Genomic DNA, 17,017 nt, shown 5'->3' with positions numbered 1-17,017 from the left:
AGTCTCTTTGTACGTACTCCTTCAACTAACAAACCTTTGCAACTTCACACCTTTGTGCCGGCAGCTATCTGTATCATCAAGTCAGTCACAGTTCCTTGTCAGTCCGCTGCTTTTTTAGATTTAACCAGTGTAGTAAGTCACCGTCTGCATGATTTAAATTTACTTTTGTGCAATTGTGTGTGGGGGGGGGGGGGAGCGAAAGGGCTCTATATTTTTCTGCTGTGTCACATTGACACTACAATATTTGTTCAGGATTGATCATCAGTAATAACAATAATTTCTTCAATGGGTTGGATGATGACTCTGATCAGAAAGTGTATCTTTAAAGCACCTATTATCTATATTTTTTACAATAACAATTGATCAAATGACAATATGAAAACAATGAGACAATGTGGAGCTGTTGGATGTGAAAACAAGTTTGCCATATCCTTTAAAAAACAAAGTAAAATATAGCAGCTAGCATTTGTCCTATACGCTGTAATTCGCCAGCAGATACACCTTTTGTGAATTTTGAAGCTTTTATGTGTCTTAAAGTAGGCGGTGGCTAACAAGTTGCTAAATGAAACTATAAAATGTCATGGATTAGTCCACCTTTAGAGCCGTTGCTCTCACTCATGCAAGTGTAGTGAAATTAATGTCTAGCTTACGTTAGCCGCTGCATTGCAGTTTGGTCGTCCTGAAACTGAGCGGGCCAGGTGGCCTTGATACAGATGTGTGTGTTGCTGGATCATAAATCTATCAGTGAATCTAACTCCCATTAGATGGTTCACCACAAAGATGGCTGGTTATTACAAATAACCTAGTCGTAATATCTTTATTAAACCGAACAGATTAGTTAGTAACAAATTAGAAAACAAGAAATTCTTCAAATCAAATATCTTTTTAAAATCATCAATGACCAATATTTGTTAATTTTCTGACCTGCCCCTAAACCCCAACCCCGGTCCCCAAACACTCAACTCTGTTGACCCAGAAACTCGATGCGAGACTGGGAGTAAAGCGCCTCTTTGGCAGAGCAGCGGGAGGAGACAGGATGTACGAGGTAACGCTTCCCTTCCACTCTCAATAAAAAAATCCATCAGAATTAAGAGTTTAGCACCAGGCCAAATAGGTGGAGATTAACTGCTCTGAAAATAGGGGAAATGGTGTGTGTGTGTGTGTGTGTGTGTGTGTGTGTGTGTGTGTGTGTGTGTGTGTGTGTGTGTGTGTGTGTGTGTGTGTGTGTGTGTGTGTGTGTGTGGGTGTGTGTGTGTGTGTGTGTGTAATTGATTGAGAGAGGAATTAACAGAGAGGAGGAGAGAGACCGAAAGAGGGCGGATTGTGGAACTAATTTGGTAAATTTGGCCAAAAGTTGAAAGAGCCACTTCAGTTATTACTATAAGTGCAGTTCCAGATTTTATGTATTTCTAAAATCCAGTGACCTAGTTTGCAGAAAAATGAATCTGAATGTGAATTTTTTTGTACCTTCCACTAGCACAGCAGCTAAGCTTACCGGCGGACCTGAACAGGACTAAAGTTAGCAGCTAAAGTTAGCCCCATCTGTCACCTGATCCCAGTCAAGGGGTCGGAGGTTAGATCCCTTTCCGTGTCCATGGTTGGGTTTCACAGCTCCAAGGCCATCAGGTGGCTGTCATGTAACTGCTCTGAAATGGCGGACAACAATCTTGCGAGGACGTTTTCAACTGCAATTATCAGACATTTAATCTAAAATAGAAGAATTAGAAAAGGGATGGCTGTATTTTTTATTATTTTTTTGTTCACCATTCAGCCGGATTACTAAATATAAAATGCGTTAACAGTTAGGATCTAGAAAATGTCATTTAAGATTATGAAAAGGGTAGGATATAAAAGGAAAACCACATTGTTTTGGTTTTAGCTTTAACTTAATAAATGTCCCTCACTTTCTCATCATGTAAAATCTGTGATGAAGGGAGGAGACCTCAAACTGGTGGTGCAGCATGTCTGGATGGCACATCCTACAGTGCCTCCATGTGGTCAGAGTTTAAAGTCACATTGTCTTGTCGCCTTAACTATTACTTCACAGACTGAATCCCGAGAGAGCAATTAAGATATTAGACTATACGGGGAAAATGCCTGAAAGAGAGAAAAGGGTAGAAGCTAATGGGAGGAGGAGATACTGGAGCGCCGTGGGAGCATGCGACACAGGGAGAAACAGAGTGACAGCTGAGGTGAGTCATGTCTATTTTTATTCAGCCGCATGTCTCTGTGGAAAACAGCTAAACAGACATGTTATACATCTCTTGTTTCATATCAACAGATTAGAAATCAAGGCTACTGTAAAAGGCTTCCCTTCTTCCTGGCAGCTGTGCTCTTCGCCCTATGAACATCTACAGAAAACAAAGCACACACTGCTGCAGAGTGCAACGGAAAAAAATCCATCCTCATCAAACACAAATCCGTAGAATACATATAACAGGGGGAATTACACTAGTAGCTACTTCAAATGTGTTAGTAAATCAACGTTATACGATATTGCTGTATGCAACAGATTGTGAAGGTTTGAGTCAAATCTGCTCCTTTTACACATTGTTTCTAGTTTGTCACTTCATCTGCGCTTTCCTTTTCATCTTTTTTCTATCCTCGACCACATCTCTCTCACAACAGTCTTGTTTTTTCACATTCTCTATTCTTCATTTTTTTTTATATGTTTGAACTTAATTCTTCCTCATTCAATATGATTTACAGAAACTTTATTTCAGTTTTCTCCAGCATCTCTTTCTGTCCTTTCAATCTGCAGTTGATCTCAATTTCTTTTCTCAGGTTTCCACACAACATTTCCTTTGCAAAACAGTGTTTCCTCTAAGTACAGCCAAATGATAAGATAATATAACAAGGTAAATGCAGGTGATAAAATGTGCTACATGGGTGGCCGATCAAACAGATCTTGTGATAAAACGTGGCTGGTAAAAAAAAAAAAAAAGCTGCAGCCCTGAATAACAATGTTACAATACTAAAAACAAATCCCATAGAGCCATGGTGTATTATGTCCAAACCAGAGTCTGTTCAGTGTGCAGTGGATCCAGGGCGCCAGACACAAGGCTGCAGACCCATGTTGGAAGTACTGAACCTGGGTCTGGGGACCCTGTTAGGTTGACTGCTGCTGGATGCCGACCAAGAGGGACCACCGGGACCCAGGGGACTCAGATCCGGGGCGCTCTTAAACTGCCTGTTGGCCTGCGCGGTGTTGGAGGGCTGAAGGTGGGTGAAAGTCGGGGACTGGACTAGAATGGAAGCAGGAGCAGCGGAGAAGGAAGGAAGCTGAGGGAGTGGAGCGGTCGGGGCGGGGGGAGGTGGGGGAGACAGAGGGGAGGTGGCCCACTGGGGTTGGGGCTGATAGGGTTGGTGGGGGGCGTGGCCAACTGTGGGCGGAGTAGATGTGACGTCAGAGTACCACAGTGGTTCTCCGAGGGTCGTAGCCGATCGAGGTACAATGACTTTGAGCGCGGGCCCCGTGGATGTCGGTGGGGGCGTGGAGAAGCGCTTCACCTCGTACACTCGCGCTGTCTTCTGAGGACCTTTCTGCTGCTGGTAGGTGGAGGAATCCATGGGAACCCCACCGCCATAGCTGAACAAAGAAGAGTTGAGCTGGTAGGGCTGGTGGCTCATAATGTCCACAGCCTTGAGGGCCGCTTTCTTCCCTTTAGCTGGCCCAGACTTTGCCACCTCAGACTTCTTCTGGGCCTTCAGAGGGCAGGAGGGAGAGAGAAGGGGGTTGTAGCTGATGGGAGGAGGAGCGCGGATGCTGGACGAGTACTTCCAGGTGGAAGGGAGAGAAGGTGTGGGTGATGACTCCCTCGTCTGGGCGGGAGAGTAAGGTACTGCGGCAACAGAGGGAGATCGCTCCACGATGTACCGATCCATCCTGCTCTGCCGGCGGGCAAACAGCTCACCTCCTTTCCCCGCCAGCTGTGGCACCTGGGGGGTTTGGGGTTTGGGAGCGACAGGAGGTGGCCTGGGTCTCCGCTGGGCCTGCATGAAGTTGCAGGCCTCCGCCCCCAGCCTCAGCCAGTCCTCCTCGGGCCCTGACTCATGTCCGGTCTCCCCACTTGGTGCCGGTCCAGTTTCAGCACTTGGAGCCACCAGGAGGCCCCTGGAAACACTCCCAAAGTGGTCGTCCATGTTCTGAACCATTGACAGCAAGTCCGGGTTGGGAGAGATATCTTTGTTCTGGACCGCGCAGAACATCGGCTTCTTGTTGCTGCGACGACGGGCGTCGTGCAGAATGCCGGTGCGGTGGGCGGGGACCGAGACGCGCTCCTCTCGAGTCGCCAGTGAGTCCTGGGGTGGCGATGCAGTTGCTACAGCAGCATAGGGGCCGGGTGTCACTTGACCTGTCATGTTGACGTAGGGGTGGACTGATGCAGATGGAGACGGTTGGGTGGGAGGATGAGGAAGAGGAGGGGTGGGCTGGGCATGGAAGGAGACCTGAGTCGGATCAGGGACATGTGGCGGGAAGATGGGCGAAGCAGAAATGAAGGTGGAGGGAGGTGGATAAGGAGCAGGAGGAGAGGAGAATGCCTGTGGAGCTGGAGGGGAGAAAGGTTGAGCAGGTGATGGACAGAACAAGTTACCTTGAGCTGCAGGAGGAGAGAATGGGACGGAGGGGGAAGCATACACTGCGGGCTGAGGGGGAGATGTGAGTGTGTGTGTGGCAGGCTGGGAGAAAGGTGCAGAAGACAGAGAGGAGGGGGGAGAGTTAACAGAGGGGGGGACGCTGCTGTTGTTATTTCTGGGAGGGATGTACAGTGAGGTGCTGGACACAGCTCTCCTTGCATCTGGCCCAGATGGATGAAGAGTGGGTTGGATAGTCACCATGGAGACGGCCGCTACTGGTTTGGTCGTCATGGTCACCGGTGTGGGTTTGGGTTGGGGAGGGCGGAACATCACCGAGGTGACAGACGCACGGGAGGAAGGCCCCGGGGTGAAGGGCCGTGCGGTGCGGTTCAGAACACCTGCATTCAGTAGAGGATCTGAGTCTGTTATTGGGCTAGGACAATAATTAGGGTTAGGACTATAATTAGGGGTTCCATGTTGCCCATTTTGACTTGGAAGGGGCATCTGAGAAGGTGGGTTCAGAACAACGCTCGCCCGACTTACAGCCATGGACCCCCCGTTGGTCAGAGCCACAGCTGGAGGAGACATGTGTGCAGGGCGGTTACTGATTGGCTGCTTCCTGGCGCTGCTCTCCAGCCTTGAGCCCTGATAGGCTGAGCTCTCCAGCCCTGAGATCTCCAACCCTGGGCTTTGATTGACTGAAGTCAATAGTCCTGGTGTGTGATAGGCGGAGATGTCCAGCCCTGAGCTGTGATTGGCTGTTGGCGTTGTTGGAGTAGCTGGTGTGGATGATGGGCAGGCGGAGCTTTTCCTGTCCAGCAGGTCCAGATAACCGGTGTCCCACGTCGGGTCAAACGACGCTGAGAATCCCTCTTCGTCAACTTCTGAGCCACTCAAAGCGGAGCTTCCTCCTTCCTCTTCCGTCTCCCCTCCTGTGTCTCCTTCTGTCTCCCCTCCTCGGTCTCCTTCTGCTTTGCCGAAGCAGGTCAGCGTGTACTTCTTGGCCCTCTGCCGGCGCTTCTTGAACATAAGCACCCCCTTCGAGTTGGGGTTGGGAGCATCAGTCAGCAAAGAGGCAATAGAGCGGCATTTAGTACGAGCTTCTTTCACCTGTTTCTCCACCACGCTCTCCCCACGCTGCAACTCTGCAAGACAGGAAGAGGAAAGAGAGAGAGAGAGAGACCAAAATAAATGTGAGAGAGCCGGTAATGGGATTTTTGATTAATACAAAACAAGGCACAGGCGACAAATAACGGAAGCAACAGTGTGATAGCCCTCACTGACTGGGAGCAGTGGCTGATTTATACAGTATTATCACAGCGAGGAGCTGATGTGAGGAGTTCAGTGACAGACAGGAGTGTGTGTGTGTGTGTGTGTGTGTGTGTGTGTGTGTGTGTGTGTGTGTGTGTGTGTGTGTGTGTGTGTGTGTGTGTGCACGCCAGCATGTGCATGTGTGTCTCTGTTATTCTAAAGGCTATTTGAGTCTTTTTAGTATCTTGGCTCACCTCACATGAATATCCTCACTACATAACTATAGCATGATGCAGCCTCCATAGTCTACATAACTTGCATACAGTCAAGCTAACAGAGACATAACAAACACACACACACACACACACACACACACACACACACACACACACACACACACAATCCCCAAATCAAACTTGATATATCAGTTGCAAAGTTGTTTAGATATTTCGATGACAAAGACTTACCAAGATATAAAGGAGAACAACAGCAATGCTCGCGGCTCTGTTAGACTCATTATGCAGAGCGGAACAGGGAGCTAAACGCTAACACATCTTTGCTTAGCATATTGGCATTTGCTAATTAGCACTAAACACAAACAACACGCGGAGCTGATAGAGCTGTCCTCAACTCAGGAAATGGAATAACAGTTAGTGGACTAACGCTCAATTTTGTTTGACTAATTGATTCGCTGATTTAATCGACAGATCTGTCAAACTGAGTTCCTCCTCAAAGTATCACTCAAAAGAGTCACATTAAATCTTGTGTTTCCCAGAGATGTGCTCCCAGGTTGTTGTTTTTTAACGACTAGTCGACTGATAGATTAAGAGGTGGGCGGCCCGGGAGGCTGGTGAGAATGCCATTAGTCTATTTACACTTTGTCTGTGTATTGGTTTGACCCAATGATGGCTTTAGAGGAAAGATTAAGAGGTCAACAAAGTTATAACAATTCATCCTGAGGGGAAGATGAATGGCTATACCAAATGCTATGATAATCCTTCTAAAAGCTTTTATTTATTTACCTGGGGTAGTGCACATTATCAACAGTTCAGTTTCCACCTCAATGTATTGTAACTGTGCCAGAGAGCTATAATTTAGTCTTTACTCCCTGGGCTGCTTATTGCAATGTTGTGGCCTAATATTATCATTACAATTCAACAGCAAACACTATAGTACAACACTGTACGGCACACTACAATACAATACATAAATACTTTACAAAAATAGCAGATTTGTAAAAACAATGAGAGTATAATGGCCGTGCCAGAGATGAGGTAGCATGCTTTCTCATGAGTGCAGGTCTGTTTGCTTTATGCCATCTCTTTATTTATTTTTCAGGCATTTAACTGAAAACCACAAACCTCATGGTGGCACAAAAGGAAAAACCAGGCGGTCACCAAAGTCATGAATATCTGCACTAAATGATATCCCTACTGACCGTCGGGATATCATTTAGTGAAACAGCATGGCCAAACATATAACTACAAGTAACTTTTTTTCATGATATATTCAACACACAATAAACAACATAGCTTCAGCAAGTTGATAAAGCGCTGCAGTATAACCACATCGGCTTGTTTTTACAGCAGAATAAATTAAAAAAATCAAATGTGATGCACGATCACAGGCAGAGAAACCGAGCCTCATCTAAATGAGGAACATCAGTCAGGTCCATTACAGTAAAACAATCACAAATCATTTTGACATTAATGGTCAACTTTCTAAGGTCCTGACATAGCACATAAATTAGCCCTCCTAATAATAATAAAAAAGAAAACCGATATGCATTTCTTCTAACGTGAGTGAACCTGTGTGTAAATAAAAGGGTTTAATGGGTCTTACCTTCGTACACAGTGTGTGGGACTGTGTGTCCACCTACGTCTGAACCTGAACGGGATGTGCGTTCCCTCATCTCACAAGTGTGAGTGTGAGTGTGTGTCCTTAAAGTCCCTCAGACCCTCCCACACACACACACCCTCACAGAGTCCAGTTCTGCTCCTAGTGGGGCACCGCTTAGTCTCTGTCTTCCAGCTCCCCTCCCAGGACACAGCCCATGTAAAGACCTTTGTCTGTGGCCAGCAACCCAAACCAACACATGATGTCAGCCCACTATTCCTGTCTGTCTGACAGGCATCACACACCTGTCCAGTCTCTGCCTCATACACATAGAAAGAGAGAGAGAGAGAAAGAGAGAGAGAGACACAAGGACAGGAAGACCCCTCACCAGAGCGTATTTAGATGGCAGTGTCATTCTGTGTGTGTGCGTGTTTGTGGTGTGTGTTTCTGAGTGTGTGTGTGTGTGTGTGTATGACTTCAGAAAGCCAATTATAGTTTATAGAGCAACGCTTGGTCATAGCTCTTTACTGATGTGCTGCTCTCTGCTGTTGACAATTCAACCCTAAAAACCACTGCACACAGAGACACACAACTTGAATGCAGCAGAGGTAGCCCTCCCACATCCACAGGCAATTTGTGTGTGTGTGTGCGTGCGTATGTGTGTAACATGAGAAAGGGCAGGTCCCTGAACGCCTCCGTCATCATCCATTCTATAGTAAAGCCCAAGCTAAAGTCATGCAGGCCTTCGGCCTCTTGATAAATTCTTCATTACTGCGACATTCGCTCCCATGAAGTCACAGACAACATTTCAACAAGGCCACAATGGCCTTGTTGAAATGTTGTTCACCAGACAAGGTTGATCAAACTTTACGAGTCAAAGGAATTATTAAACATTTTGAGAAATACTCCTCCGCTTTCTAGTCGATAGTTAGATGAGGAGGTTGATTCTGTTTTTGCGTCTTCTCATTTTTGGCACATAACTGTCGTTTTTACACACATATTAAATATAACATGTCAATTAGTGAGCTCAAAGGCCCTGGTACATCAGTGTCGACTGTGAGCGTCTGTAGCCCTAGTTTTCGCGGTGTGTGCCTCAATGTTAGTCTGCCCTTTGCAGCGATATTTCGGTCGAATGAGCAAGTTGATTCGGCGCCGGAGCCCGCTGGCGAGAGTAATCACTCTGATTGGCTGCTTTCGCCAATCAGTTGGGATATCAGACTGGCATCAATCTTCTCATCTAGCGTTCAGCAAGACGTTTATATCCCAAAAGGTCAAACTATTCCTTCAAAATTACATGAATTATTTTCATCATGTAATATTTCAGAGGTTTCCAACTACAAAAACTTGCAACGCCTCGGTGACATTTACCCTCATAAGACTGTTCCATTGGAATACTTGTTTAGGGCCTGAAGAGATAAGAGGAAATGTCTTGTTTATGTTGAAGTTTCTGTTCTCTTATTTCTTATTACAGTAATCATCTCACAACCTTAAAGTATTCTCCCAAACTTCTGTCCACATAGTTTTCAGTTTAGTAAATGTATTTTTTGCGCTCATGAAAGGTCAGAATCTGGTGGAAAACCCACTATAACGTTCCACACATAAAGGGGACTTCAGAATGACTATTCGTCAAGACCCAATGATATGTAATTTACAATAGTAGAGAAAAGCAGTACATCCTCACATTAGAGAGGCTCAATTTTCGACTAATCGCTTCAGGACTAGAAGACATTTTACTGATGCAGTATGTTGTCTTCTGTGCACAGGTGGCAAGAAACACACACACACACACACACACACACGTTCATGCAAACACACACGTATACACCACATATTCAGCTGTGTGGCTTGTAAGTCAGAGTCACGTCCAGTCTGTTGATCAGAAGCTTGAACACCTATAAATACAGCGAGTGAGACAAATGATCCGAATACTGACAGAAAAGATGGACTGGTGCTTCAGGGGACAGAAGAGGGGAGGAGGGGAAAGGTGGAATACCTCTGCCGGGATCTGGTATACCTCACCCCATCACCGTCAGCCTGTAAATGTAACTGGATGCTCCAGTAGCGGAAAATATCCACTAGAGGGTGATCTATAGCTATTGATACGATTCGAGGCTGCACGGCTGATGCCTTCGGACAATCTTTGGTATTTAAATTAAAAAGCAAAAACATTGGGGTCAAGACTGAAAAAGGTGCATGACCATGAGAAACCAGCATGGCTCCTGTTTTTGGTCAAAATCGAGTGTATCACCGTCAAACTTGATCGAATAAAAACTAACATGCAAGACCCAAATTGTATTTAGTGTTGGATGGAATGATAAATCTGTATAATTACCAAACACTAATAAGATCATGGTAGCCTCTAGCGTGTCTGAATGGTGCATTTTTCTAAATTAGGACTATTTCTTCCTTGGACCCTGTTGCTTGATTCATCTTAACTTCTTGTCATGAACTTTCTGGTGTTTCTTGCTGCGTGTTTGTGTTTTCTTTAGTAAATATGTTGGAAAGGACTTTACCATCATCATTTAACTTGTTCCACAATTTGAATGACATAAGAAGATGAGGGGGGGGGATGTGTATTTTCCCTCTTTTACTTTTACCTTGTGCATTGTACTCTCTTGATTATTTATGTGTAACGGTGAAACGTCTTGGATGAGAATATACACTTACTAGCTTGCCGTGCTTTGTCCTTGTAGGTGGTGGCGAGCTCATCGCTGATCGGGGTCTGCTGTGGTCCCACCATGGGCACCAGATGTCTACCAGAGGCCGAAAGCAGAGCCTCTTTGGCCCGTTCAGGGGACACGAGAGGCGGGCAGGTCAGCCCGCCGCAGCCCCCCGCCTCCTGGAAGCCACTGTCCCCTTCTCCCTCCGTCTCCACCGACCCCTGATCGGGGGTCTGTGTGAGCGTGTGAGGGATCACAGTGAGCGGGATGTGTGCTGGAGTGGTCCACTCGGGCTGGAGGGGCTGGTAGATGAGTTCTCTGCGAGGGACGCCGGGAAGACACTGAACTTCCCACTGCCCCTGCATGGAAACCCCTGGATCTGTGGCGCTCTCATACCTCAGAGGAAAGACGGAGCACAAGAAAGATTAAACACTGAAGTGGAAGAATATCCCTGGAAGCCTCAGTATGTTTCAGCCTTTTGGAACGACTAATCCAAGAAACTTTGACAGACTACTTTGAGCACAGGAGGTACGCATTCCTGACATACTTATATACACTTCATATACACTGCATATACTTTGCATTTTTGCACTTTCTTTATTATTTAATTTCCCAAATCAATACTGTTTTGTTGTATATATTGAGTATTTTTCATTCCTGATATTGTTGTGTCTTCTACGTAGCTTTGCTTGCTACTGTGACAACAGTAACACACATTTCCCCTCGGGTATAGATAAAGTATACATCTATCTATTCACCCGCTCATCTCTGAGGTCTCCTCCTCCTCTTGGTTGTCGTGGCGCGCAGGTGAGCGAGTGTGAGGAGGTGTGCGCCGTTGGCGCCAGTGCGTGAGCGACTGCGTGTCTGCGTCGCTGTCTGTCTCTCCGTAGTACGCCTCGCTGTCCGGAGGGGAAGTGATGCCGCTGGGCATCCCGGTGGGGGAGAGGATGGAGGAGCGCTGGGAGGGCAAGGAAGCCACGGGGGGAGACAGGACCCTCATGCAGGTGCGGAGCGGTGTAGAGCAGCCAGAGTAAGATGAGGACTGGGATCCAGAAGGGCCTCTGGAAACACACAGAGGACAAGTTGTGAACATGCAAAATGTGCATCAAAATGCAAAATGTGTATCTGTTTGTTTGAAACGTCTTCACGTGACAAAGCCTGTATACGTGCGCTGACCTTTTAACCCTCAGGTTGAGTGTAGCGCTCTCCATATCTATGAGGCTCATGGCCTGAGCATGACTGAGCTCTGCACACAGATGCTCGCCAATGGCAACAAGCTCATCGTGCTCCCTTAGTCCAGCTTTGCACGCTTTGCTGCGCCGGCGAACCTGAGAGGAATAGGGTTGATAACACATATCAATACTTGTGGCTGAGCTAAAAGCACAGTAAACATTGCCTACTTTCCTGATCTTTACTTTCTATTAGTTATGAAACAGATAACAAGTCTGTTATCGTCATGAACAGTTGAGAACTTAATGCTCCAATGTTTAATATGAAACTTGGTGACTTTTAGTAACTCATTGTCATAGTAATCATCCCTCAACATCTCACTTCTCACTTTGAGTGATGCATTCCTGCTTGATACCACCAATTTCCGCCAAAGCTATTTCACAGAGGTATTTCAGGTTTTGTCTGAAATGTTCTCACTGGTTTGAAGGTGGAAGAGCTATGCTGGAAAATTGTGATAATTCCATGAAACAATTAGGATGCAATATTTGAATTAATAAACCAATTGTATTTTAATCGTTACAGATATAAATTCATTTTGATGTCTGCACCTAACCCATCCTAAGCATTTAGCCCGGGGAGCAACGTGGGATTCAGAGTAACACTAAAGGACATATCGACATGTGGACAGGAAGCGCTGGGGACCTTGTGAAGAAAGGAAGACTCTCAAACCTGATCAAAGGTCACCTGCACAATCATGATGACGCATAGTAACACTTTTTGTGTTAAACTGTAAAATAAGTTGTGTTTTTTTACTTTGTGGAATCATGAATATTTATCTTTTCTCACTTTGTAAAGTAACAGCAATTTCCTTCGTGACAAATACAGTTGAATCTAAAAAAATGACATAAGAATGAATGTTCAGTGTTCAGCAACAGGCATCCCTCCTCCACTGCCAGCCATCTTTGTCCCTGTATCAGAATAACTCATGAAGTCAGACAGCTGTTCCTGGAGGTCGCCAAGAGATGATGTCATAGGATCCTTCAGGAAGTATGTCTGTGGGGGGGCTGGGTGATAGATGGGAAGGCGAGTATTCTTGTCTGTCAGACTGCAGTTTCCTCAACAAGAAGAAGATAAGGCCCTCAACTCTGTCTCCTCACGGATACACACACACACCTTGTCACTGTGAAAGAGTTGAGGGGAGGAAAGTGTGTTCCCGCACCTACTTGGAGTCTCAAGTATTTGCCTTTATCGGTGTCTCTTGACCCAATAATCCCAATGCGGCTTCCACACAAACACACGTAAGGACAAGCTTTCTCATGCTCTCCCAGCCAGACAAATGTACACACACACATATACACACAAGTGAACATCGTGAAAGAGGGGGTTTGAACAGCTGAGTCGCCGGTCTGGACCAGGAGGGATGCCTGTCAGTCACCATATGTTCCCCACATACCCAAAATAAAACCTTGCAGGAAAATCAACCACATTCCTAGACAGACGAAGAAAGACAGGGCGCTACTGTGACAGGGGAACATAAATTACTGATGACACTAGAACTTTATGAGGCAGGAAAGTGTAAGAGTGTGTGTGAACAAAAGGTTTTTTCCATGTCGGGCTTCCAAGCCGCTCTTAAATGAGCTATTCTGATCCTCTACTTTGTGCTCCATTCCCAACCGGCTTATCTGAGGTATGCACAACCACACAAACGACAGGTCGCACACATACACTAACATGAGGAAGCAGGCACTGATCAAACTCTCATCAGAGGTGACCTTTTGTGCTCGAAAATCCTGGATGAAGAGAGGCCTTTGGTGCCAGTCACTCCGCCGCAATTTTTTATTCGAGGTTATGACAGTTTATGAGTTGACCGGCCAACTCTAAACGTCAGTGTGAGAGAGTTCGCATTCCTCCTCTCCAGAATAGATTTTCTTATTAGAGACAACATTCTGGACTGTCAACAAATATAAACACAGACGCTAAAAGCTTTTGAAGAAACCAACCTGGGAAAAAAAAGAATATTCCTGGGGCTTTAAATTGGATTATTATATCCAAAAAAACATGTGACGGTGACTAATTTGAAATAAATGTTTTGTCGACAACTACACAGACAAATGTGTGTCTGTGTGTGTGTGTGTGTGTGTGTGTGTGTGTGTGTGTGTGTGTGTGTGTGTGTGTGTGTGTGTGTGTGTGTGTGTGTGTGTCTGTGTGTGTGTCGTTGTGGACTTGGAGAAAAGTGATAATATAGAATGTATAGACAGATATGCACTGTAGACTAACCTACTATCTCTGATACTGTGCGATCGCCATCAGGATGAGTGATGAAACCGGAGTCAAGATCAACCCAGAGACATGTGTTCACACTGTTCTTTGACCCACAAATGCAACTGATTCACAACAGGGGGCATTTTAATTGGCTGTGGTCAAATGAGCATGGGAAAACGGTTGTAGAGAGAAGATTACGTTTGGTCAAAAAGTAACAGTAGAAAAGTGGCGGTTTTCTGAGTAACAACACTATGATAGGGAGGTTTAATGTGAAAAGACGACCTGATTGGTATCCTGATCATCGGCATTTAAATATGACTCTGCCCATCAAACTCATCCCTCTCCAATTCAGGGATGCTCTCCAAAGTAAATAACTTAATTGTGTTTGAAATAGCTAGATTATAACACTGACAAGAGTACTATTAAGTTTACGTATACCTCTATGAAAAACAGAAAATACCTATAAGCACCATAATAACAAACATAGCAAACCACAAGACTGACCATCAAGGCCTCAGACCGCAATTAACAGCTGCTGTCTCTATTAAACCTATCTACTCATGTTACCACCTTGGCAGCAGGTCTTTCTGATACATACTGCACACACACACACATGCACACAGACACACACACACGTATAGGCTCCACTGTACCTTAGCCACCTGTAGAGGTTTTTGTTGCTCTGCTCCTCCCTGCAGTCTGAAGCCCCACGGGGAACCTCCCGAGAGGGAGACCACAATCTCCTCGGCTACCATCCTCGCTCACAGCCTGCTGTGTGTGTGTGTGTGACAGTGTATAAGTTGATCTCCCCTTCTTCAGTTCCTCACACTCTGTGAGCATCAACGAGAGAGAGTGAGGCTTCTGCCTCCCCGCTCCACTCGGTGACCACGGCAAATCACTCCACCCCTGAGGAGACAGGGGGTGGCTGGCTTTCATCTACTTACACTGGAATGCTGTGACGGAGGGGTGGGCACTTGGGAGGGTGAGAAGGGGAAAAAGTTTATGTGTGTGTGTGTGTGTGTGTGTGTGTGTGTGTGTGTGTGTGTGTGTGTGTGTGTGTTCATCCTCTATAGCATTCAACACTTGCCATGTCACTCTCAAGCACTCTGTACAGGATGGGATGCTTGCTGATATAGCCACCCGAAATAACCACAACAGCCACTCCCTCTTTGACCCCCAGCTCAGCCGGTCTGGCCAGCAGCCGCTGCTGAGGCGGCTCACGGATTTGTCTTCATCTACCCACAGCACCCCGACCTTAAAGGACAGACGGTTGGGATGTGAGGAGGACATATTTTTAGGAATTTCTGTTTGTTTTCTGTCAATTCAATTCATCGCCATTAGAGAGCTGATCTCCGAAGAAATATAATGTTTGATCCTTCAGATGTCAAGAAGCTTTTACATATAAAGCATTTTTTTATTTATTTCAGGAAAGCAGTTTTAGGGGAAGATGGTGAATACTCTGATCTTGCAGAGGATTGCAGAATGTATTAGCTTGGCCCAACAGCAGCTCAAATCTGATCATCTAATGACACTGCATGCCAGGTTTGTGCAGTAAATCCAAATTTTACCTGATTGCAAGGGGGAGCTGGGCCCAAACTTGGCCAAAGTCCCATGAAGTGGAGCAGTTTGCGGCCCAAAAAACGTAGCCAAATCTGGCGGCCATGTTTTGTGCTGACAATTTGGCCTATTCAGATGGCCGCCTCTTGCCACATTATAATAATTTTATAGATGACGGAGAGGATCACCAAAGTCATATTGGCTCTTAGCCTAAGGGGAAATTCAAATTATTACATTTTCTTAAATTTAATATGCTCTGCTATTTTATTGTATTGTATATATTGAGTATTTCTCATACTTAATATTTTGTATGTCTCCTATGTAACTGTATTTGCTGCTGCCACAAACAAATGTCCTACTGGGGATGAATAAAGTATCCATCCATCCATCAAAAGAGTTTGGGTGAGTTTTTCCTGTGCCGATGTTAGGGACCTTTGAGGAAAATTTGTCATTTTGGCTGATACAAAATAAATTTGCCAAGAAAGCTATGTATGTGTTTATGGCAAATCTAGTTTGAAAATAATTATAGGCCACATTAAATACTCAATAAGTTCCAAATGTAAAAGTATTGTACCAAATACAAAATTACTTTAACAAAAACTGGAGAGTACAGTTGTACTTTTTATTACTATTATTTAAAACTTCAATACCTGAGCGTATACCTCACACACACGGTGCCTGCTCCCAGTACCAGTGCGGTGCTCTTGGTACAGTAGAGGAGGTGAACCTGGGGGTGTCGCTCTGCGGTGTCCGGATGTGGACGTGGCACAGCGCTGCAGCAGTTCCGCTGAACGTCCGCTTCTGATACCGAGAAGGGATTAGTGAGAAAACACCTCGGGACGACGGTGGCTCCAGTTTTTTTTTTGTCGGCCCCCACCGGGTATCGCAGCTTGTCCCGAGCAGAGCTATAGCTATTCACAACACATCGGAGGTAAGGTTTCGATTTGAAACCAGTTCGAGGTGTGACATCGCCGCCCGGCTCGACGGGAAGAGTTTTGGACTCGATGCTAGCCGATGCTAGCTGATGCTAGCAGCGCGCCGCTAAAATAGCTGGAGGTTACTAGTTTAGCTAAGCTAGCAGGCTGTAACGTTAAGCTAGCTCCGGTTGTGGCTCTTTGGTCACAGCTGATTCATCCACTGCTGCTGTCACCGTGATTCAACTGCTCTGGCAAGCTGCTGTTTACTTTACTCTCGTGTTTGGGACGTTTTATTTTCTCTCTCCTAACTGTCCGCAAACACCACGACAACCAGTTGTGCTATTTAGTTGCTTTTTGTGCTCGAAATGTTAACGTCAGTGAAGCTAGCGAGCTAACTGACTGTTATGCGGCACGTTAGCTCTCACACTTCACCTCTACGAGGCTGGCGGTGACTTCTTCCTGACACACGTTTGTTATTCTCAAATATGACGTGTCTTTGCCAGGTTTTTGATTAGTTTTCTAGTGTTTTGAGTGGAATTGCTAACCCGGTGCTTTAGCTAAAAGGGAGCATATGTGGGTCCACTCAGTAGGCCCGACGCACTGAACATCGGCTCCAGCGATTGTGTTTCTTGTTGTGTTCACCTGCACCGCTGAATTATTCAAAGGCCCCGCTCGTTCAGCCCGTGTGTGTCTGTTAGATGATACTCATCACTCTGTCATATCGGTTTATGTCAGTCTGCGGACGCCAAGTCAATAACCAACGCCAGTGAAAGCGAGCAGGATTAA

The 17,017-nt window shown here is 45.8% G+C and overlaps 1 protein-coding gene across 1 annotated transcript; it reads right to left on the bottom strand.

Annotated features, from left to right (window-relative positions):
* Positions 1-3,027: 3,027 nt before the first annotated feature.
* On the bottom strand, positions 3,028-14,512 carry LOC306753594 (synaptopodin 2-like protein; the record flags this gene model as incomplete). Its single annotated transcript, XM_079237482.1, has 6 exons — positions 3,028-5,723; positions 7,672-7,716; positions 10,327-10,721; positions 11,084-11,386; positions 11,502-11,653; positions 14,411-14,512. 6 exons carry the CDS (start codon positions 14,510-14,512, stop codon positions 3,028-3,030), a joined length of 3,693 nt encoding a protein of 1,230 aa, XP_079093608.1.
* Positions 14,513-17,017: the final 2,505 nt, after the last annotated feature.

Source organism: Taurulus bubalis (genome assembly GCF_910589615.1).
Source record: "Taurulus bubalis genome assembly, chromosome: 2".
NCBI lineage: Eukaryota > Metazoa > Chordata > Actinopteri > Perciformes > Cottidae > Taurulus > Taurulus bubalis.
Note: the sequence above shows the minus strand (reverse complement) of the source record. Positions and strands in the feature narration are given on the sequence as shown.